Below are 25280 nucleotides of genomic sequence, written 5' to 3' on the forward strand. Positions count from 1 at the left end.
GAATTATTTCACCACCACAGAGCAGATTTTACAAATGAGAGAACCACAGCTCAAGACTGCGAAAAGCAGGATCCCAATTAGAATTTGACTGTATCTGAAAAAATAAAACATGCCCTTTTCTACCCCTTGACGATTCAGCTTATGGCTGCTGAGTGGCAGTTACAGGCCAGGCGCTTTCCCTTTCCTGGGCTTTGGCTCACTAAAGGGTTACACTCCTCAGTCCCCTCCTGTTGGGCTGGAAACCACAACTTCCAGCAGCCAGCACAGATCGAGAACGCCTCCCCTCATCCACCTGCTGACTCCACCACATGCTACTGCCCGGAAGCCCGAGCCGGCGAGTCGAGGAATAATTTTGGCATTCACTTCCTGATTTGATAAAGCCTGGCATCACCTTTATTAAGGCAAACCCATGCCCCCTCTCCTCTCACCCTCGATGCAAAAATGGAAGAAACATGCTGAGGCAACGAGACCCAAACTGACAAGGCTGGTGACAGCCAGAAGGAAGAGTATTTATATTTCGGGACTTTAGATGATTACAAATGCTTTCGCTTTTCCTGAAACGAAGGCTGAATTCAAGGCCTCCCTCCCTCCTTCTTCATCACTACTCACCAGCGGCGTTTCCTCTAAGGCCCACCTATCAGAGATTCCCGAGAAATGACTCGGATCTCCCCGCAACCCGGAGGCACAGCCTCCTGAATTCCTTCCCAACACCCAGCGGCCTGGACGCTGCAGTGTTTTGCTTTCAAAGGCTGCGATTTCATTTGTCAGATCGCCTGCCAGTCAAAAGCTGGCGGGCACTTCGCGCAGGTGAGTGGCTGCGAGGAGGAGGTGGGTGGGGTATCCCCCGGCTATTGGCTGCGCCGCAAAGCTTGCTTGAAGCGTAGGGGGAGAGCCCTGGGGAGCCTGCGCCCGGCGGGAGCTTTGCGCTCACCTGGAGGGGTCCCCTCTAGTGGCCGCCCGGGGGACGTTGAAACAAACCCCGCTTCCCTTCTCCGGCTGTGCTGGAGAGCTCAGGTGACTGCCCGACAGGTGGACAACCTGCCAGGTGTCCTTCCTTCTATCCTTAGGGCCACCTCCGGGCTTTGCTCCTGCTGGTCTCTGACCTCACGCTCTATGTATTCAAATCCTGTACATTCTTCAAGATCCAGTTCCCCCGAAAGCCTCGGGGCCATACATGTCTCTTCTTGTCTGCCTTCCCGTAACACCTGTTGGCTTCGCTATATTCCAACCCTCCCAGTACGTCCCCAGCTCAGCAAAGCTTACGGTCCTCCAGGGAGCCTGGCGCTTAGGAACGTTTCCGTCATGTACAAGTGTAATCATTAACACGTGCGTAGAGCTTACACTTTTTCACGTGCGTTTCATTTCAGGTCCGCACAACAACCCCAAGTGAGACATTGAGCTCCTGCCCATTGTACAGATGAAGAAGTGATATTTGGACAGAGACCCCAACGAGGAGAAAGCCGGTTTGGGTTCAGATCCTGAGGCGGGGCTCAGAGGGAACGCTTGAGAGCAGAACGAGGTTGGCATGTTGTAGGAACTGCCCAAAGGACAGCGTGGCTGGTCCGAGGTTATTCTGAGGGGGTGGGTGGTAGGAGCTGTGAGCAGAGGGACCGGTCAGGGACTGTTTATAATAAGATGTTTGGGTTTCATCCTAAGTTTAAAGGGGAGCTGTCGGAGGGTCCTAAGCAGGGGACAGGATCACCATGACTGCTGTGAAGCGGTTAAAGAGGAGCTCATGGGACACTATGTGGTTGCCCTGGTGTAGTTGTTTACATCACTCATTTTTTCTTTTGCTATTATAAACAGGACTTGGATGAATGTTGGTTCACTCAGGTTTATCCTTGAGGTAGGATTTCTGGGTGAGCAAAATTCTAAGGCTTTTGGCCTATCACAAGAGTTTTGAGCGGTTGCCTAGATAAGCCCCTATTAAGTTTCCCCAGCGGTCCTGACGTAGTTCACCTGAACCCTAGAATTCTGGCAGCTTCCCTGCAGTTTTTGAAACGCCTCTAGCGATTGGCCAACAAGTTTTCACGCTAAAGAAACAGAGGACACCATTGGCTAGTGTTACTCAGGAGGCGGACAGAGGCAGGCTCCAGAATGTTAGGCCTTTGGTTGCCATAGCGACGGGGAGCTTGGCCAGGCCAGATTCAGCCCAGCGGACCAGACGAGGTAGGAGGCAGTCCAGTCGGAGGATGGGCCCCCCGGTCGTGGGGAGGAGGATCTGGCACATCCCATGGGACACCCACTGAGACCCCCGGCCTGCCGGGTGCGTGCCGAATTCCGGTGCCTCCTAGGCGGTGCCCTGAGGGCGGGAGGAGCCACCGCTGGAGGCGCCCCTCCCTTGAGGTGTGGCCTCAGAGTCCCCACTTGAAAAGTGGTGATAATAACCATGGTGCCTTCCCCCAGGGAGCCCCTGTGAGGGACGTGGGCGTCTGACTCCCCTGCCTCAGCCTTTGCGAGTGTCCAAACGTTTGGGGGCTGGGGTGCTGGGCAATGGGTGGACGACAAAGAGCTGAGTTCTAATTCCAGACCCACTCCTGCTCCTTGAGTGTCCCTCTGCAAACATCTTCCCTGCTCTGGGCCTCAGTTTACCCATCTCTAAAACAAAAGGGTGAGATTGGAATCTCGTGGTCACTAGCCAGCTGCTAAAGTTTCCTCCAGCTCTCTCACACGTTTTCTGAGCTTATGAAAAATATCGAATGCATTGTTTACCTGAGAGTCCTTTGGAAATATGAAATACACTCAAGATGCAGTTGTGCATATAATCTCAGTTATGAGATTATAATTGAATCGATAAAAATCTCATATAGTCATAACTACTCATGCAAATCCCATAAAATTTCATGTAAAGTAACAGTATACATGACTTAGTATATATTGATATACTTTCCACAGTAATATATGTATATAAAGGTATAAAATATGATACTATAACATAAATAATAAAGAGTTTTTTTAAACATAGAGATGGAGGAATGAAAACAGGCCTATAGTTTTAGTGACTTAAATCTTTATTGAATGTAACTCCTGAAGGAAAGAGTTGTATTATGAGCACATCTATACACATTACTGCTAAAATGATCCTTCCTGTAATATTCTTTCCTTCCTTCGTTCATTCCACAAATATTTATTGAGCATAGTGCCATTTTCCTGGCAGTATGGGCCAGGAAACAGACTGGGGATTCAGTGATGAACATTCTTTTGGGGGAAGATCATAAAGAAATAAATACACATAAAACCTGATGTTGGGAAGTAAAAAATGTTCTGAGATAAATAAGGCAGGGCCAAGGCCTGGAGAAAGACGGGATGGTCCTTCTTAAGAGAGAGTGGTCAAGGAGGTCATCCCTAAGAAGGTTTGAACAGAGATGCGGATGAATCTGGTGACAGGGCCAGAGGATGATGCGCAGTATGGCGAGGGGAGAAATCCCCATGCTACAAGGAGGCTTATGGAAGCCAAAGAGGTCCCTTGTGGAGAAGAGGATCAGCCATTAGATGGTGGGACATGAGGGCTGCTTTCAAATACTTGGAGAATAGTCACATAGAACAGTGGCTTTCAAATTTTTGATGGTGACCCATGGCAAGAGATGCATTTTATATTGTGACCCAGCACATGCACGTGAACTTAAACAGAACTTCGCAAAAGACTATAGGCTATGACCTGCATTTTGAAAATCACTGATGTGGAAGAGGAATGAGACTCATTTTGAGCTTATTCCAAGGGTTGGAATTAGAAGGAGTGAAGAGAGAGAGAGAGAGAAAGAATCAGCTTTGATACAGGCAGGAACTTTCTAGCCATTAGAACGACCAACAGTGAACTGCCTCAGAAATTTCCAAACGGAGTTCTAGGGAACCCCAGCATGTGCGAAAGTTCAAGACAGTCTCAAATATTTGCTTTATATTTTGAAAACTATATGCAATATCCTAATATTCAAAAACGAATCCTACCCACTCAGGGGTGCTCAGTGTCAAAATTTAGCATGCTAACATTTAGTGTGTGCTGCTTTTGAGGTTGTTATAGTGGTTAAGAGGGAGCAGAAGTCAGACTTCTGATGTGACCTTGAGAAAGTCACTTAACCCTTCCCTCTAAGCTTCAGTTTTCTCATCTGCAAACGGGATAATACCTCACTGGATTATTGTAAATATTGCATGAAGTATTCTCTCTAAGGCATTTAGGACTGTACGGGCTCAATAAATGATAGCTATAATTTTAAGCTGTTAATACATTATCCCTGTGCATATATTAAAACCTAATGTTAATAAAAGCCTAGGCGGGGCAGCATGAACGACTTCGTGTGGATCATCATATTTGATCCTCACAAACACCTTGAGAGGAAGGTACTGTTATCGCTCTCAGTTTATGAAGGAGGAAACGGGCTTAAAAGGTTAAAGTCAGCACTCTGAAGTGGCAGAGCCTCACCTTGAACCCAGGCCTGGATGCTCTTGATCACTGTGCTGGCCCTCCCCTGGGAACTGCTGGCATATTTGCTGTGGATTAGGAAGGTGGCACATCCTCACTGCTCTTTCTTAGATTCCAGGCCCATGACGTCCTGTCATGAACAGTGGTAGAAGCAGGTGCACCGGTGAGGCACATCAGGGCAGTGCTCTCTTCACACCTGGGCTTCCCCTGCTCTCATCGTGGCTTCACAGGTATGCAGTACCGAGGCTGGAATGCATTATTAATAGTGTTGTCTTTAGGTGGTAGGATTATGGATTGTTTTAAAAAATCTTCTGAATGTCTTATATTTTCCAAAGATTTGACAATATGCACATATTACCATTGTAATAAGAAGCTTAAATTTTTTTCAAATCACCCGTAATTCTAGCAGATTAGGGCATTTTAAAAATAACAGCTGTGTTGCAGCTAGGAAAGTAGATGGTTCTTACCGAGATGCCAACTCAACACCGAAGAGCCGTAAGTGAATAGTGGCTGCTTTTCTAGACACTGAAAGACGTTCTTATACTGGAATAGTGGTTGTGCTATGATCGTTACTGATCCGTTTCTGTTGTTTTGAATCCCTTAATTTCTTTGAGTGTGTTGCCAATAATTCTATTAAATATTAATTTTTTTGTATAGATTGTCAACCAAAAAAGGTTGAGAATTTTTTTCTTTGTTTTTTTTTTAAAGATTCCATTTTTTTCCTTTTTCTCCCCAAAGCTCCCTGGTACATAGTTGTATATTCTTAGTTGTGGGTCCTTCCAGTTGTGGCATGTGGGATGCCGCCTCAGTGTGGCTCGATGAGTGGTGCCATGTCTGTGCCCAGGATTCGAACCGATGAAACCCTGGGCCTCCAAAGCGGAGCATGCAAACTTAACCACTTGGCCACGGGGCCAGCCCAAGATTGAGAATTTCTGCTGTGAGGGTGACAGAATAAAGTGAGGAACAAATACTGAAGGAGAAAAGTGTTGATAGAGCATAACATCATTTATTTAATCCTTAATTTGTTAGTATTTATAAATGGTGTAATTTCCTTAGGGGAAAAAAAAACTCTCAAGTCTGTCCATGAAAGATTAACTGCTATGGAAATTAAATCATACTCATGCTGTTAACGACTTACAAATAGACAAATATAGGAAACAACTGTTTTTAGACATTGGGCAACAAGCAGCTTAGTACTACAATCCCTGAGAGAAGAAAAACAAGGTGAACCCTACAATTAGTGCTGGGGGTAGCTTCCAGGCCTCAGTTCAAGGAAGGAAGAACCCAAACAAAGCCCAGTATCCTGAGCTGGGGAGATAGAAATCAGATTTCAGGGAGATCAAAGTGGCTGGAATTTATAGGGTAGAACACCAGAGAGGAGGGACCTACACAAAAAAGTTTAGAAATAGGAAGAGAGTTCCCCTCAGGTCTTGGCTGAATAGTGATCTCCCCATGCATGAGAGGAATCTAAGACTAGGGAAAGAACTACCAGAAAGCAGCCTGAATAATTTCTGGGGCTTACACAGAACTGGGAATACTTTGTGCTGCCATAAACCAGGATGGAGAGACGCTGTATTAGATGGGGAGCAGATGGAGTCCACAGAAGCATCATGTCTTAGTAGTAGGGGTAAATTATTCCCAAAATAAAAGCTGCTCTGGATCCACTGTAACAAAGCTTATAAAACTCGAAAGCATCAAATGGGTCTCCAAGTTACAGGAAATGGTGCCAGAAAAAAATGGAACACTCCATAGGAATACTTCAAAACCCAGTACCCAACAGTGCAAAATTCACAATGTCCAGTGTCCAATACAAAATTACCAGACGTGAAAAGATACAGAAAAACATGACCCATATTCAAGAGAAAAATCAATCAATAGGAACAACCCCAGAGATCATAGAATTAGTAGAAAAGAACCTTAAAGTAGGTATTATAAATCTTACAAATATGTTTAAATATTTAAAGGAAAACATGATGAAGATAGAAGTGGAAAATATAAAAAAAAGGACCCAAATGTAACTTCTAGAGATGAGAAATGCAATATTTGAGATAAAAAATCCAATAGATGGGATTAACAGCAGATTATACGCTACGGATCAGTGGACTTGCAGACACAAGTTATAGACTATCCAAATGAAGCACAGAGAGAAAAAAGACAAAACAAAACAAAAACCCAAGAGCAGAATCTTAGTGACGTGGGAAAATATTAAGTGATCTATACACGTATAACTGTAGTTTCAGGAAAGAAGGGGGTAAAAGGTGAAAAAAATTTTTTAAAATAATGGCCAAAGATTTTTCAAATTTGATGAAAACTATAACCTGCAGATTCAAGAATTTCAGCGAATCTCAAACAGTAAAAGCATAAAGAAAATGATGCCAACACATCATTGAAATCAAATTGCTGAATGAAAGCGATAAACAGAAAAGCTTAAAAGTAGATGGATAAAAAAAGATATATTACTTACAAAAGAATCAAGATAATAATTACAGTGGACTTCTCGTCAGAAACTATGCAGGGCAGAAGACAATGAAATAATATACTTTGCAGTTGTAGGAAGGTGGGAACCTGTCAATCTAGAATTTTATGCCCAGTAAAAATAACTTTCAAAAAGTGAAAGAAAAATAAAGATCGTTTTAGACAAACAGAAACCTAGAGAATGTATTATCAGAAGCCTCCATTACAAGAAATGTTAAAATAAGTTTACAGACAGAAGGAATAGAATACTAGACAGAAGCTTGGATTTGCACAAAGAATTGAAGAACGTTGAAAATGATAAATATAAGCTAAATTTTTTCTTATTTCAATCTTGTTAAAAAATAATTGACTGTTTAAGTAAAAAAATAACATGAGACTCATAATATACTGTAGGCCCCCCATATCTGCAGTTTCTGCATTTGTGGATCAAAGGGCCTACACTGGTTGCATCTGTACTGAACATGTACAGACTTTTTCTTCTTGTCATTATTCCCTAAACAATGCAGTATAATAACTATTTACATTGTATTAGGTATTATAAGTAATCTAGAGATGATTTAAAGTATATGGGAGGATGTCCATAGGTTATATGCGGATACTATGCCATTTTATATAAGGGACTTGAGCATCCGTGGGTTTTGGTATCTGTGGGGGCCCTGGAACCAATCCCCTGCAGATACCGAGGGATGGCTGTAGGTAGAACTAAAATGTACATGAAAAGGACGAAAAGGATGGAAAGTGGGAAATGGAAGTATACTATTGAAAAGTTCTTACACTATATGTGAAGCAGTATAATATTTGTGATAAAGATGTAAACTCTAAACCTTAAAGCAACTACTAACAATAAAATAAGTATAGCTAATAAATCAGCAATGAAGATAAAATGGAATCATAAGAAATACTCATTTAATCCAAAAGACTGCAGGAAAAAACTAACAAGCATCAGATGGAACAAGGAGGAAAGTGATAGATTTAAATCCAACCATATCAATTACTACATTAAATGTAGAAGGTCTAAACACTCCAGTCAAAAGGCAGAGCTAAGAAGATTAGATTTAAAAAACCAAGACCCAGCTATGTGCTGTCTTTAAGAAACCCGCTTTACATGTGGAGACACAGATAGGTTAAAAGTAAAGGGATATAAGAAGATGTAGTATGCTACCAGTAATCAAAAGGAAACTGGAATGACTATATTAATATCAGAAAAAAACAGACTTCAGAACAAGGAAGATAGAGGCATTTCATAATGATAAAGGGATCAGTTCATCAAGAAGAGATAAAAATCCTAAGTATACATGCATCTAAAAGTGCTTCAAAATACATGTAGAAAAACTGGGAAAACTTAGAAATAAACAAATTCACAGTACTATTATATAGTAATATAATGTTATAACACTTCTCTCTCAGGATTGATAAAATGAAAAAAACAGAAAATCAGTAAGGATATAAAAGATAACACTATCAACCAATTTGACCTGATTGACATTTATAAAAAAAACTTCCATCTAAAAACAGTGGAAAAACTTGAAATCAATAATAGAAAGATATCTGGAAAATCCCCCAGATACTTGGAAATTAAATAGCAGACTTACAAATAAACAAAGTATCAAAAGATATTACCAGGCTCATTTGCCACAACATGGATGGACCTTAAAGGTATTATGTTAAGCACACAGAGAAAGGCAAACACCAAGTGATGTCACTCATATGTGGAAGATAAACAAACACATGGACACAGAGAACAGTTCAGTGGGTACCAGGGGGACGGGGGTTACAGGGTAGGCACAAAGGGTGAAGGGGTGCACTCATATGGTGACTGACAAATAATAATGTACAACTGAAATTTCACAATGTTGTAAACTATTATGACCTCAATTAAAAAGTAAAAAGAAAAAAAAAGATAATACCAGGAAAAGCAGAAAATATTTTAAATGGAAAGAAAATGAAAACACAACGTTTGAACATATATGAGATACCACTAAAACAGTGCTTAGAGGAAAATTTACAATATTAAATGCTTATATTAAGAAAGAAGAGAGAAAGACAAATACTGCATGCTTTCACTCATATGTGGAAGATAACAAACACATGGATAAAGAGAACAGATTAGTGGTTACCAGAGGGGAAGGGAGTTGGGAGGAGTGGGCGAAAGGGATAAAGGGGCACATATGTATGGTGATAGATAAAAATTAGACTACTAAGGGTGAGCATGATGAAGTGTATTCAGGAATTGATAAACAATAATGTACACCCCAAATTACACAATGCTATAAACTATTATAATTCTGATAAAATTACTTGGAAAAAAAAGGAAGAAAGAAGAAACGTCTAAATTCAGTGATTTAAGCCTCCACCTTAAAAAGCTAGAAAACTAAGAGCAAATGAAGCCTAACATAAATAGAAAGAAGGAGATGATAACGATAATAGAAGTAAATGAAATAGAAAACAGAAAAACAATAGAGAAAAATCAGTGAAACCACATGCTGTTTTCTTTTGAAAGGATCAATAAACTTCTAGCCGGACTTATCAACAAAAACATATAAGATGCAAATTACCAATATCAGGAATGAAGGGGGGACATTAATACAGAACACGCAGATATAAAGGTTAAGAAGGGAATATTACGAACAACTTAAGGCCAATGACTTTCATGACATAAATGAAATGGAAAAATTTCCTTGAAAGACACAAAGTACCAAAGCTCACTAAAAAAGAAATAGATAACCTGAAAAGCCCCATATCTATTAAGCAAATGGACTTTGTCTTTGAAAACCTTCCCACAAAGAAAACTCCTGGCCCAGACTGCTTTACTTGTAAGTTCTACCGAACATTTAAGGAAGAAAGAACACCAATACTACACAAACTCTTCTGAAAATAAAAGAGAAAAAAACACTTTTCAACTCATTTTATGAAGCCAGCATTACTCTAATACCAAAACCAAAGACGTTACAAACAAGAGACAACTACAGCTTAATGTCCTTCATGAACATAGATGTAAAAATCTTTTTAAAAATTCTAGTAAGTTGAATCCAGTAATATATAAAATTGATAATATAATCATGACCGAGTAACATTTATTCCAGGAATATTATGTTGTTTTAACATTTGAGAATCAATCACTATGATTCATTTAATATACTCAAAAAGAATAATTATATGATCATCTCCATAGATGCAGAAAAAGTATTTGATAAAATTCAACATCTACTCCTGTTAAAAACCCTCAAGAAACCAGGATTAGAAGCGATAAAAGGCTTCTGTAAAAAAACTACAACTAACATCCCCATACTTAATGTTGAAAGACTGAGTGCTTTCTTACTCATCAGTAATGAGACAAGGATGTCCACCATCACCACTTCTCTTCAACATTGTACTGGATGTCCTAGCCATTGCAATCTAGTAAGAAAAAGAAAAAAACAGGTGCACAAATTGGAAAGGAAGAAATAAAACTCTTTTTATTTACATATGACATGATTATATATGTGTATAAATAAGTTCCTAATTTACAAAAAAGTTATTAGACTTAAAAAATGTTTATCAAGGATTTGCAGATATAAGATCAATGTACACAAATCAATTGTATTCCTGTATACTAGCAACAAACAATTGGAAATTGAAATAAAAAAATACCAGTTTCATGACATAAAAATAGAAATATCTAGGAATCAATTTAAGAAAATGTGTAATATCTGTATACTAACTATAAAATATTGCCCCAAAATTAAAGAAAACCTAAATGAATGGCGAGGTATACCATGTTAATAGATCATAACACTCAACAAAGTTAAGGCATTAATTCTCCCTAAATGGTTTTATAGACTCAGTGCAATCCCAATCAAAATCCAAGGAGGTTTTTTGGTAGAAATTGACTTGCTGGTTCTACAAATTGCATGGTAACTTGAAAGAGCTAATCTAAGAGCAAGTACAATCAAAATAATTTTGAAAAAGAACTACTAAGTTGGGACTACCTGATTTCAAAACTTATAAAGCAAGATAGTGTGCTATTGGTATAAAGATATACATATACGTCAAAAGAACAGAATATATATAAAATCTCAATGGATTTTTGATGAATGTGTCAAGATAATTCAATGGAGAAAGGGATATTCCTTTCAACAAATGGTGCTGGAACAGTGGGCTATCCAAATGCAATAAAACAAACCTGACCAGTACCTCATGCCATATACAAAATTTAATTCAGAATACATCTTAGACCTATGCTTAATAGCTAAAACTATAAAACTTCTAGAGGAAAACATAGGAGAAAATATTTGTGACCTTGAGTTAGGCAAAGATTCACAAACGATAAAAGAAAATAATTGATAAATTCAACCTGAAATTAAAATTTTTGCTTTTCAAAAGACACTGTTTAAGAAAATGAAAAGGCAAGCCTCAGACTGGGAGAAAATATTTCCAAAACATATATGTGGTAAAGGGCTTTTATCCAGAATATATCAAGAACTTTTACAACTCAATAACAGGATAACCCAATTGTTTAAAAAAATGGCAGAAGATTTGAACAGACAGTTCACCATAGAAGGTAAACAAATGGCAAATAAGCACATGAAAATACGCGAATTAAAATACAATGAGATACCACTATACGACCACTAGAATGCCTAAAATTAATGACTTACCATATTAGTATTGGTGAGGGTGTGTGGCAATTAGAACAAACTTGCATACTGATATATGCAACAACATGGAAGAATCTCAAAGGCATTGTGGTAAGTGAAAAAAGACAGATACAAAACAGTATGTACTGTATTGCTTATATGTGACCTTCTAGAAAAGGCAATTATTGTGACAGAAAGCAGGGCAGTGGTTGCCAGATGTCAGGGTTGGGAGGGTATTGACTGCAAAGCATAGGGAACTTTTTGGGTGATGGATGTATTTATATCCTAATGGTGTTGGTATTTGACACCATTGCAAACATTTGCCAGAACTTAGAATTGTACACTTAGAACTGATGAATTATATTGTATGTAAATTATCTCGGTAAAGATGGAATTTATAAAATTCAAGCCTTCCGTAGCTCTATAAGCAACATCAAAAGTGAACAAGTAGAGAGTTCCTGCTCCAGGCAGTGTGTGTTTGCTCGGGCCGGGGGGTCCCAGAACTTGGTACATCTCCACCTCTACCCACAGGACCGTTCAGTCTATCCTGCAGACAGAACAGAACCCAATCAACGTGATTAACAAGAATGTGAAATGATCCCTGCAAATGCTGTATTTTTCTGTTTCAGGGGCTTAGAAGAACATGTAATACAGTTTTTCATCAAACAAATGGAACACATCACAGAACTTTGCTAAGATGGACAACGTCACACAAAAAGACCAAGACCCTGGCAAAAAATACCCCAGAAATGCCGGCAAACTGCAGAAAGGTCTAGTGAACTTAATAACAGATGTCTTTGCGGGGAGGAGAGAGAGCTCCTGACATATGTTCATTTTAGTACATAAGAACCAATTTTAGGGGAATATAGTAAATCCTGGCTCATACCGACAGGACCATCCTTAAGGCGTAGCAGATAGATTGCTTTGCTTGTCCCTCACTGCTTCTGCTGTGATGAGTGGGAATAAACTATGAAAAGAGAGGATGAGGGAGCGGGGAAGAAGGAGGAGGAAGTCTATTCAACCAAAAAAACAGACTTGTTATTGCCATGTATCTGGTAAGAATCTCGGTCTTCAAATTTAAGGTGTAAGCGATCTCACTTTATTTCCTAAAACTTAATGCAGGCCGCCAGTCTGCTGGGTTGTTGTAAAGTTTAACTCCAGCCTTTATTGGCACAGATCCTGTGTCCTTCTTGTTTCAACTCTTCGATCTTTCTCGGTAGAAAGAAGTGATGCGATGGTAGGAGGCTGAGTGGGGGAGGGGAGGGGTGCTCAGAGCATTGGTCATCCATGTACCCAGTGAGGCTGCCCCGTCCCAGTCTGCATGCTCCCTTTGGTTTGTTAGTATGTGCTAATTCTGGGCTACTCCTGGGTTAGGAATCATGGCTGAGACTGGAAGCCTGATTCCCAGATCCTTACTCCACCGCTTTTTCTTTCAGGGGTGTTACCACCTCCCTGGTGGGCTTCTAGAGTCCTTGCTGCTCTCAATCTCAGAGCTGGACCCCTCTTTCTTCCTCCCATCCTTTAATTCTGTGCTCTCTCTTTCTTTAATACTTTTTAAACTAAGGCATAATATGTATTCAGAAAAAGTTCACAAATCAGAATTGTACAGAATTGTCCCAGAAGCCCTTGTCTTGTCCCTTCCCAGGCTTTATCCCCCTTCTCTGCAAAAGTAAACATCACAGCTGTCCTGACTTCTAATATGATTACTTTAGTCTGTTTTTGAACTTTATCTAAATTGGAATCATACAATATGAACTGTTTCCTCTTAGGGTTTTTTCTCTCATGTTATGTTTAAGAGATTTAACTTCATGTTTCATGTATCCATAACTATTCATTTTTGTTGTTATAAAGTTTTCCTTTGTTTGAATCTACCACAATTTATTCATTCATTCTACTATCGAAGGACATTTGGGTTGTTTCCAGTTTGGGGCTAGTGTGACTAAGCTTTTATGACCATTCTCGTACATGCCTTGTGGGACATATATGTATATATTCCTTTGGTGTATACCTAGGAGTGGAATTGCTGAGTCATAGGGTAGGTTTCTGATCAGCTCAGTTGATACTGCCCGTCAGTTTTCCAAAGTGGTTGTGTCAATTGTACTTCCTGACAAGCAGTGTATGAGAATTCCAGTTGCTCCACATCCTCACCAACATTTTGCTCATAATGGTTTTGATTTGCATTGCCCTTTGATCAATGAGATTGAGTACTTTTTCGTATGTTGGCTCACCTTTGGATATTCTTTTTGGAGAAGTGATTGTTCAAGTTTTTTGGACTTTTTTTGCGGGGGGGGAGCGGGTGAGGAAGATTGGTCCTGAGCTAAAATGTGTTGCCAATCCTCCTCTTTTTGCTTGAGGAAGACTGTCTCTGAGCTAACATCTGTGCCAGTCTTCCTCTATTTTTTGTATATGGGATGCCACCACAGCTTGGCTTGATGAACGGTGTGTAGGTCTGTGCCCGGGATCCTAACCCACGAACCTTGAGCCACTGAAGTGGAGCATGTGAACTTAACCACTATGCCACTGGGCGAGCCCTTTGCCCATTTTTTTCTGTTGGGTTTTTCTTATTTATAGGCGTTCTTTAAAGCATTCTAGAAGTGAGCCCATTTGTTGGCTATAGGTAAAGTAAATATCCTCCCTTAGTCTGTGACTTTTCTTTCCACTCTCTTAATGGTATGCTAATAAACAGAAACTCTTAATTTTAATATAGCCCAATTTATCAATCTTTTCCTTTATAGTTAGTGCCTATGTCTCTCCTATTTAAGAAATCTTTGCCTACCCTGAAATAATTTCTTCTAGTAACTGTATTATTCTACCTTTCATGTCTAGACCTACAATTCACTTGGAATTATTTTTGTGGATAGTATGAGGTAGCTGTCCAAGTTTGTTGTGTTCAATACGTATATCCAGTTGACTCAGCTCCATCTATTGAAAGGTCATTCATTTCCTACTGCTCTGCAAGGCTGTCCTTGTTGTCAATCAAGTGTCCGTGTATATGCAGATCTGCTTCTGGCTTCTTTATTCTGTTCAAATACACACTGTCTGAATTACTGTAACTTTATAACAAGTCTTTTATCTAGGAGTATAAATCCTTCAACTTTGTACTTTGTTTATCTTCGCTCTTCTTGGCCCCATTGCATTTCCATATAAATTTCAGAATCAGTTCATTAATGTCCCAAAGAAAGTCCCTCCTGTCATTTTTATTTGGATTGCATTGATTCTAGAAATCAATTGAGGGATAATTTACATCTTTACAATATCGAGTTCTCCAATTCAAGTTCTCCAATTTAGCTTCCTTTCTTTTATTTAAATCTTCTTACATTTTTCTCAATAATGTTTTATAGTTTTCTATGTAGAGGTCCTGCATATCTTCTTTATATCTCTTGTAGGCATTTGATTTTTATGCTGTTATAAATGATAATATTTTAATTTCATTTCTAATTCTTTGTTGCTGGTATAGAAATAAAATAAATTGATTTTTGTATATGGACCTTGATTCTAGTGACCTTGCTAAATTCAATTATTATCTCTAATAGGTTAACTGTAGATTCTTTTGAAATTTCTCCATATACAGTCTTGTCATCTGTGAATAATGACAGCTTTATTTCTTTCTTCTGATTCATATATTTTTATTTATTTTTCTTGACCTTTGTACTGGTTGGAGTCCTTCAGGACAATGTTGAATAGATTATGATGATACACATCCTACTTTCATTCTCTGTTTCAAGAGAAAGCTTTTAATATATCACTATTCAGTATCATGTTTGCTATAGGCTTTTGTCATAGATACTTTTTATCAGATTAAGGAAATTTGCTTATTTAGCTATTCCTAGTTTGTTAGGGTTTTTTTTTTAATCATAAAAGGATATTGGATATTATGAAATTCTTTTTCACTATGTACTAAACAGAGACTTCACCCCCCAAAAAGATATAGATAGCAAATAGCATATGAAGAGATGTTCCACATTATTAGTCACTGGGGATATGCAAATTAAAAGCACAATGAGAAACCACTACATACCTAATGGGATGGCTGAAATTAAAGACTGCCCACTGTTGATGAGAATGTGAAGTAGCAGTAATTCTTATGCACTAATAATGGAGATGCACAAAGGTACTACAGCTTTGCTAAAGAGTTTGCAGTTTATTAAAAAGTTAAACATATGATCCAGTTGTCCTAGGTATTTACCCAAGAGAATGAAAACTTATGTCCATTCAAAGACTTGTAGTCAAATGTTTAGAAAAGGCTTATTTGTTTGTTTGGTATTTTTGGTGAGGAAGATTGGCCCTGAGCTAACATCTGTTGCCAATCATCCTCTTTTTGTTTGAGAAAGATTGTCCCTGAGCTAATAAGTGCCAGTCTCCCTCTATTTTGCACGTGGGACACTGCCACAGCATGGCTTGATGAACAGTGCTAGGTCTGCGCCTGGGATCTAAACCCATGAACCCTGGGCCCAGAAGCAGAGCGCACGAACTTAACCACCATGCCACCAGGCCGGCCCAGTAACAGCCTTGTTTGTAATTTCCCCATGCTAGCAGCAATTCAAATTTCCATTACAATGGATAAACAGTTCTCACATTTCTATACAATGGAATACTACTCAGCAATAAAAAGCAATAAAGTATTGATATTTCAACAACATGGTTGAATCTCAAAGTAATTATGCTGAATGAAAGAAGCCAGACAAAAAAGAGTACATACTATATGATTTCATTCTGCATTTATTGAGATGATCCTGTAGTTTTTCTTTGTTACTTTGTCAACATGGTGAATTACATCAATTTTCAAATGTTAACCTATCTTTGCAGTACTGGGGTAAACCTCACTTCGTCATGATGTATTATGTTTTTTATATATTGTTGGATTTAATTTACTAAAATTTTTCTAAGAATTTCTGCGTGTATGTTTATGACGATTATTGATCTGCAGTGGTTCCTCCCCTCTGCCCGCCCTTGTAATGACGCTGTCTGTTTTTGATATCAGGGTAATGCTAGCCTCTTAGAATGAGTTGGGAAATGTCTTTTCCTCTTCAGTTTTCTGGGATAGATTATATAGATAGGTGGAATGTTCTATAATTGTCAATTAGGTCAAGTTAGGTAATAGTATTGTTCATGTCTTGCATGTCTTTACTGAGCTTCTATCTACGTGCTTAAATTATTGAGGGAGGAATTTTGAAATATCTGACAATAACTGTATAATTTTCTGGGTTTTTTTGCAGTTTCGTTAGTTTTTACTTTCTGTATTTTGAGTTTCTTGTTATCGGGTGTATCAGCATTTAGGACTGTTACGTTCTCTTGAAGAATTGACCCCTTTATGATTATGAAATCACCCTCTTTTATTGCAGGCAATATTTTTTGCTCTGAAAGCTGCTTTATCTGATATTAATATCTAGGCTTCTTTTGATTAGTATTAGCATAGTGTATCTTTTTCCGTTCTTTTACCCTATTGGCCGGGTTGATATTTAAAGTGTATTTCTTGTGGGCAGCATATAGGTAGGTCTTTTTCTCTTATCCAGTCTGACCCTCTGTCCTTTAACTGAGATGTTCAGACTTGAAATTGAACGTGATTCTTGGTGTGTGAGTTTAAGTCCAGCATCTTGCAGTTTGCTTGCCTCAGTCTTCCAATTTGCAATTGCATCTGTAATTTGTCCCATCTGTTCTTTATTTACTTCTTCTGTCTTCTTTTGTGTTGAGTATTTTTTGTTTCTATTTTGTCTCCTTGGTTGACTTATTAGCAATAGGTCTTTGCATTGTTTTCTTAGTGGTTGCTTTGGAACACAGTTGGTGACCTTTGGCCGTTGGGCCAAATCCGATCTGCCGCCTGTTTTTATCAACAAACTTTTATTGGAACACAGTTACCCCTATTTTTTTTTTTTGAGGAAGATTAGCCTTGAGCTAATGTCTGTGCCCATCTTCCTCTATTTTATATGTGGGACACCTGCCACCTCATTGCTTGATAAGCAGGGTCTGCACCCAGGATCCGAACTGGCAAACCTTGGGCCACTTGAAACGGAGTGTGCAAACTTAACCGCTGTGCCACCAGGCCAGCCCCACCTCTCTTTTGTTATGTATTGTCTATGGCAGCTCTCACTCCATAATGGCAGAGTTAAGTAGTTGCCACAGAGACTATGTTGCCTGCAAAGCCTAAAATATTTACTATCTGGCTCTTTATAGAAGAAATGTACTGATCTCTACTATAGAGTTGATAGTATACATCTTTAACTTATGACATTCTACTATCAAGTGATATTATAACACTTCACATATAGCAGGAGAACCTTACAATACTATATTTTCATTTTTCTCTTCCTTGCCTTTGTGCTATTGTCAAACACTTTACTTCCACATATATTATAAATCCCACAATAGTGTTATTGTTTTTGCTTTAATCCATTATTTTTAAAATGATTTAAATTTTATATTTATATCTAAATGTGTCAATTTATACTCATAATTCTCTATTTTATATTTATCCATGGATTTACTATTTCCAGAGCTCTTCATTCCTTTATGTAGACACAGGTTTCCAGCTGGTACCATTTTTCTTCTGTCTGAAGGACTTCCTTTAACATTTCTTGTAGTTCCAGTTTGCTGGAGATTAATCCTCCCAGCTTTGGTATATCTTTAAATGTCTTTATTTTGCTTTTGTTTTTGAAAGATACTTTTACTGGGTACAGGATTCTAGGGTGACAGTTTTTTTCCTTCAATACCTTAAAGATGTTTCCAACAGCAGTCTCCTGTCATTCTTACATTGTTCCTTTGTATGTAACGTGTCTTTTTTCTCTGCCTGATTTTAAGATTTTCTCATCACTTTTTAAAAGCAATTTTATTTTATGTGCCATAGTGTAGTTTTATTTATGTTTCATTTGCTTGAGGTTCATTGATTTTCTTGGATCTGTGGGTTGATAGGGTTTATCAGCTTTGGAAAATTTTCATTTTTTTCTCGAAATATTTTTTCTATTTCCTCTCTCCCCATATCTCTTCTTTGGAAAGTCCAATTACATGTATGTTAGGCTCCTTGAAGTTGTCACATAGCTCACTGATATTCTGTACTTTTTAGTCCTTTTTCTCCTATTTTGGATAGTTTCCATGTCTGTCAAGTTCACTAGTCTTTTTTCCTGCAGTATCTAGTCTATTGTTAATCTCATCTAGTGGGGTTTTTTTGTTGTTGTTGTTTTTGTTTTTGCTGAGGAAGATTCGCCCTGAGCTAACATCCGTGCCAATCTTCCTCTATTTTTTAGTGTGTGGGCTGTCAGCACAGTATAGCCACTAACGGAGCAGTGTAGGTCTGCACCTGGGAACTGAACCCAGGCTGCCGAAGCAGAGTGCACTGACCTTAACCACGAGGCCACCAGACTGGCCCTTATCTAGTGTGTTTTTAATCTCAGACATCTTAATTTTCATTTATAGAAGTTTGATTTGGATCTTTTTTAATATCTTCCATGTCTCTATTTAATATGTTCAGTCTTTTCTCTAGCTTCTCGAACGTATCAAATACAGTTATTATAGTGGGTAGAATGTTCTTGTGCACTAATTCTATGACCTGTGTAATTTCTGAGTTGGTTTTGATTCGACTGCAGTTTTTCCTTCTTGGCATCCCCATGAATATTTTATTGGATGCCAGATATTTTGAATTTCACCTATTGAGTCTGTATGTGTTTATAGTCCAATAAATTCTTGTGCTTTGTTCTAGAATGCAGTTAAGTTACTGGGAAACACTTTGATCTTTTCAAGTCTTGCTTTTAAACTTTGTTAGCCAAAACCAGAGCAGCATTTAGTCAAGGGGTAACTTTGCCCTGTTTCTGGGGCAAAACTCTTCTGCGTACCCTACTTAATGTTCCATGAATTAGGAGGTTTTCTGTCCGGCTCGTAGGAACAGGAGCTGTTCCTGGCCCAGTGTAAGCATCAGCTATTGGTCACCCTCATTCTTTCAGACGATTCTCTCCCCAGCTTTGGGTAGTTTTCCCACACGCGTGTGCCGATTGATACTCAAACTCCTCGAGGGGAACCCAGTGCAGGTCTCCCTTCAGCTCTCTCGTCTGTGCTTCTCTGCTCTGGGAACTCTCCATGAGGCCCTCCTGGATGCCCACATCCATTTCTTCAATTTGAGAAGACCACCAGATTCCGCCTGGATTCCTCCTCCCTGTGCTACAGCCTGGAAACTTCTCCAGTAAGCCGTGAGCTGGGGGCAGTCTTATTGTGAACCTCATTTGTTTCAGTGTTCGGTGCTTGAAAACCATTGTTTCATATATTTTGTCCATTTTCAACTTTACTTTTTCAGTGAGGAGGGCAAATCCAATCTCATTTTGATTGGAAGTGGAAGGTCAGTTACCCAGAGTGTTTTCTTTAAAATCCTGGTTTTTTGGTAGTTCTCCTGAGAGTTGCCTTGATTCGTGCCATTCCACCACAGCCAGAAGCCAAAGCGTTGGATCTGCTTTCTGATCACGGGGAAACCTTCCTTTTACCTTTCTTCAGAAGCCTCCTTTCTTTACTGCCTTCTCTGCAAAATCTCTTGGTTGTTCTATGACTCAGACTTTTAGAAACAACAGCTAGGAAGCCTTGCATGTACTGCTTTCTGATTTGCTCTCTAGCTTCCTTAAAGCAAAAGATACATAGCCATCCACCTACTTTAACGAGGGTGAGGGAGAAGGGAGGAAAAGAATATACCGTGTATTGGTATCTCCAAGTGTTTTCTAACCAAACATACATATTCTGTTTTTTTACTTGCTTCATCCTCAGCCTGGGCAAATTAGGCGAGGTTGCTCCATCCCCATTGTTTCATTCACTTGTTTGTGGAGTCCTTACTGTGGGCCAGGCTCAGCAGGAGGAAGGACAGCTTAGAGTTCAAGAGCCTGGGCTCTTTAGACAAACGTTCAAACCCCAGCTGCTCACCTACTGGCTGTGTGGTTAAGCCTCAGTTTCCTCCTCTGTCGAGCTGGTTCGTGAGTCCTGAGGGGCCCCTGATGACGTTGGGCTTCCCTCTTTGGAAAGTAGTTTTGTTTTTTCAAAAACTAAGAGACTAATAAATGGGCCTTAAAGACAGTTTCCATGCCACCTCGCCCCCACCCTAATAAATCCTGCCTTTCTTCTCTTGGCTGTCTTTTTTCCACTTCTGCACACATTCTGTCTCTGAGGGGGAGGACTCTGATGTTGAGATAATTTGGCTCCCTGCTGGCACATCTTACAGAGTCAAGATGGACTCCCCCACCCAAAATTTGGCTTAAATGTCAAGACTGATGCTGCCGTACACACATCAAGAGGATATGAAAACGTTTGTTACTCATATAACGAGGCTTTCTGGGGAGAGCATGGCAGGCTTCCCAATCTGGTCCAAAAATAGCTTGAGAGAGCAGGGATAGGAGACTGACGAGGGTTTTATTGTGGTTAGGAGGCGGGGCTGGAGTGAGAGCAGGGGTTTGCGTGGTTTGGGCTTCCAGTTGGTACCAATGGAGGGAGCATCCTGGCCTCCTCATCGGCTTGCCCAGATGTGTGGTGGAAAGGGACGAGGGAGTGGTGAAGCTTAAAAGCTGTCAGCAGCCAAACATCAAAAAATGAGTCAGATTCTACGACACTCACAGGTCAGAGTTTGTGATCAGCCTGCCATGCAGATAGATAGATAGATGCTGCCGGTGGAATCTTAGCAATTGTGGACGTTCTCCCAGAGGTGGGGAGTGGGAGAGGGGAAAAGGGGGAGTTTATATAGCATTTATACATCACAACCCAGACATATAAATTGTTTTTTTTAAAAGATTGGCACTCAGCTGACATCTGTTGCCAATATTCCTTTTTTTTTTTCCTTCTCCCCAAAGTCCCCCAGTACATAGTTGTATATTTTTTAGTTGTGGGTCCTTCTAGTTGTGGCATGTGGGACACCGCCTCAGCGTGGCCTGATAAGCGGTGCCATGTCCATGCCCAGGATCCGAACCAGCGAAACCCTGGGCCACCAAAGCGGAACGTGCAAACTTAACCACTCAGCCACAGGGCTGGCTCCCAAAATTTTAATTTGGTTTTCTATAACTGATCTCCTTCTGCTTTTTAACCCCACGTCTGCTCAAGCGGAAATCTGAACTTAGACTTGTCTTGCACAGCGCCCTGAAAAGTGAGAGCAAGCCCCACTCTGGGATTTCCCTCCCCGTCTGTGTCTTCATCATGCTCGTTGATGTGTCACTCTGGGCTGAGGATGAGTGAGGATCTTGCTCTGTCCCCCTGCCTCCTCCAGGCTGCTCCAGGTGGTTCTGTGTCCCCTTCCTACTTGCGAAGAACATCTTCTCTGTCAGATCCTTTCTCTTACCTGGGACAGTGTGCTTCAGCTATATATAACTTAAGAGCTGGAGGGGAAAAAACCCAATAAATTACGAAGAGGGTAATTTACACTTGACAAAAATCCAGTTTCATGTTTCTCTCTTGTCAAAAGGCAAGTTTCTTTTCTATTCCATTTAAAGTAAAACATTAATATACAGCTCTGTGTTTTCTGCTTTTGTCAATTCTTTGTTCTTTGCTAATTTTTATTTTATTTTTGTTGTGTAGGTTTTACTGCTGCATACCCAACACAGTCCTCTGTTCCTTTTAAATGTGAAGCTTCGATAATTCCAGAATCAGAAAAAAAAGGATTTAATAGTCAAGCCAAGAGATTTTATCGCAAAAAGGTAATGACGTTGTCTTCGAGATTCTTTACTTTTCGGCTGGATTTCAGCCTCACAGGCCGGGCACGCGGGTCTGGCTGGTGCGTCTGTCCGTGTGACCAGTAGAGGGCAGTGTCCGCCAAGGAGCCGGGCGCCCTGCCCAGCTGTGCGCTGCCTGGGCTGTAAGAATGAAAGATGTTAAATCCTGGGGAAAACAGCATGTCTGGACTTAAGGTGCCACACTGAGCCAAAACAAATTTCAAGAAGAAAGGTGTTTTTAAAAATTATTGCAAAAATGGAAAACTCAAAAATCCCAGGAGTATGAAGTAAAAGGTAAAAATCCTTTCCTCTGCCTCCCCCAGCCTCACTCTTTATGAGAGGAAATAAGACTTTCTTCAAATAACATGAGGCAAAATAAAAGAGTCTAATAAATTTAAAAGTACCTTTGAGATGAAGGCCCCTCTTAAGTTTTAAACTTCCTTTAACAAGGTGTTGTTACTGTTCCTGTATTTCCGCCATCCTCAGCCTCTTCTCGAAATATCTCTGTGTCTCTTTTCCTCTTTGATCTGGAAAGTTCTGCTTGGCCTGAGGGTCCTCACTTAACTTTTGGGATTTTGCCGCTGAAGGCCCAGGGGTCTGACCCTCCCCTCTCTCCCCAGCAGGGGGCGGAAGCAGCTTGAGCTGTCCTTAGAGTCTTTAAAAGTCTTATTTCCTTTATTCATTTATCCAGGACCTTTAGAATAACATTCTTTTGGAGGCGTCCTCGTCTCGCTTACCTTTTGCTGCATTCTGAAAATGCTTTTCGTCCCCCTCCTTGCCCAGATGGCGGCCAGGGAACCAGGAGATGTGGGTTCTGAGCGCAGGTGCGTCAGGAAGGAGTCGAGGGGCCTTGGCAGCACCTTTGCCCTCAGCTCTTCCTCATTTGTAAACAAGAACCTGAACTAGAAGATGATTAAGTTCCTTTCATTTCTGATCTTTTAAGATTCTAAGAAAGCAAAGAATAAAGAATATAGCACGCATATATGCACACTCACATACATACAAACATATATATTTGTAATTGCTTGTAGGTTTCCCCCAAAGATGATAAATAACATGTTTGATCAGGAGTTTTCTCTCTTCTCTCTCTAGTTTCTCTATGTTTAAACTGTCTGTCTGTCTGTCTCTTTTCTGTTTGGTGTCCTTTTTGTCAGTTTAGTGATAATATGTTGTCCATCTCTAGGGTATTTGCAGCCCAGACTCTAATAAAAATAATAGCAACCATAATTTACTGATCCCTACTATGTGTGAAATCGTTTTTAGACCGTGTCTCTAATCCTTAAAGCTAAAAGGAAGGGTATATTACCTTAATTTAACAAAAGAAGAAACCAAGGCTGAGGGAAGTTAAATGATCCACCCAAGGTCACACAACACAGGGTTTAGCAGAGAAGAGGCCCTGCACAAATATTTGCTGAATCAACGCTGAAAGAATTAGACCTCACACCCAGGGCTCACTCACTCCAAAGCCTCATGCTCTTCCCACACACTGCACCACACCTCCCTTTGTGGCTCTCAAAGCCGTAATTTGATCTATGAAAGTCAGTAAGCACATTCTGAAAAGGCTTTAGCAAAACAGACCCAGCTCCAGATAGAAGGTGTCAGGTAGTGTGTGTAGGCTCCATCCCTTCTACATGATCTGGTTCTGAAGATTCAAATCCAGAAACTGAATGGGCTGGTATTTTTTTTTTTTTTTTTTGGTGAGGAAGATTGGCCCTGAGTGAACATCTGTACCAATCTTCCCCTATTTTATGTGAGATGCTGCCACAGCATGGCTTGACTAGCTGTGCTGGGTCCACACCCAGCATCCAAACCTACCAACCCCAGGCCGCCAAAGCAGAGCACATGAACTTAACCACTAAAGCATGGGGATGTGAATGGGCTGGCTTTTAAAGTTAGCATTTTAAACTACTATTGCTTTTCAGAAAATGTTCTGCTGAAGGGACCAAGGTGGCAGCTGGCAAAAGCTAGAGGCAGCGTCAGATATAGAAATAGCTCAGAAATTTGATTCGTACTTTTCAAATGTGGTCACATTGGTTTGACAATGTGAAAACTTTCATCTAAGTATTTGAAAACATTTTGTAAATAAGTCTGGAATTCTGTGGAAAGCACATCCATAAATGGGATCCATTAATGAGATTGCCTGTGTTCTGCTCAGTTACTAGCTGTGTGCCTTTAAACTAGTCGCTTAACTTTTCTGGGCTTCAGTTTCCTTATCTGAAACATAAAATTTGGATTGTATAATTTTCTAGGTTCTTCAAGCTATAAAGACAAAACAAAATCTCTTCTTCCATGCTCATTAGTCTCCTTTTTCCTGAGGGGAATGGGCATTGAGAAGTTAAGACGCTTGTTTAACATTGCCTGATAATTTAGTGAGGCAATCCAAATTAAAAACAGATTTTTAAACTCTGGTGTCTCACTAGCCTTCTTAAAAGATTAATCGCACACACCCTGTGTCTGCTCTCATGACTCGGTTGTGCCCTCGCATTAGTTCTGTGACCCATTTAGCACATCTTTAACCCAGAAGATCGGTGCCCTTTGAAATGTACACTCACCTTACCAGTCTGCCTTTGGAGGAATCATCCGGGCCCCGTGGCGCAGCTCACATTCCCCGTAAGTCTGACTGCCGGGTACAGAGCCTGGGGCCTGGCAGTTTGGGCTGCTAGAAATGAAGTCTTCTTCCCTGAGCATCTTACAGTTGTGTACAGATGTGCTGGCGAGTCTCCTACAGGAAGAGGCACGCCCGTCTGGGACAGAGCAGAGCCCAGCGCCTGGTGGACACTTTCTCCCCCACCTCCTTTCTGCCTCCATTTCACCCTGGGTTGTGGTCACAGTTTCCCAAGCTGGGTGACCCAAAGGATACCCACTCACTGTCTTCGCGTCTCTGTTTCCTCGTCTTTAAAATAAGGATGTTGTAATAGGGAGGCCCTTGCTGGGAATTACTGTTTTGTGATTCTAAACCTGATTGGTGGCACAAGCACCACATGCTCCAGACGGCACGGTTGAAAACCCACATTAATTTCACACGTAGCCTGACAGGGAATCCACCCTCCCAAACCATAAGCAGGCCAGTGTCTAATTTGTGGTGGAACTGTACAAAGTTAATACTGTTCACTT

General features: G+C 40.2%; 2 protein-coding genes across 6 annotated transcripts in view; one reads left to right on the forward strand and one right to left on the reverse strand.

The window, feature by feature from the left end:
- The window catches only part of NIPAL3 (NIPA like domain containing 3), a 47647-nt gene extending 46900 nt beyond the window's left edge, over positions 1-747 (reverse strand). The window contains exon 1 of the mRNA XM_014855053.3: positions 610-747. The gene's annotated coding sequence lies outside the window, so the exon portion shown is untranslated. The remainder of the gene's footprint in view (positions 1-609) is intronic.
- STPG1 (sperm tail PG-rich repeat containing 1) overlaps positions 679-25280 on the forward strand; it is a 53347-nt gene continuing 28745 nt past the window's right edge. For 2 of the 5 annotated variants that reach the window (XM_014855055.3, XM_014855059.3), the window contains exons 1-4: positions 2033-2169; positions 4529-4647; positions 12138-12278; positions 22033-22151. In XM_014855055.3, the coding sequence (XP_014710541.3) occupies positions 12206-12278; positions 22033-22151 (192 nt within the window). In that variant the 5' untranslated portion in view covers positions 2033-2169; positions 4529-4647; positions 12138-12205. Of the gene's footprint in view, positions 808-875; positions 1015-1367; positions 1520-2032; positions 2170-4528; positions 4648-12137; positions 12279-22032; positions 22152-25280 lie in introns of those variants that run through there. The other 3 variants (XM_070510698.1, XM_070510697.1, XM_014855056.3) reach the window with 3 other exon arrangements.

This window comes from Equus asinus, chromosome 5, assembly GCF_041296235.1.
Source record: "Equus asinus isolate D_3611 breed Donkey chromosome 5, EquAss-T2T_v2, whole genome shotgun sequence".
Taxonomy (NCBI): Eukaryota; Metazoa; Chordata; class Mammalia; order Perissodactyla; family Equidae; genus Equus; species Equus asinus.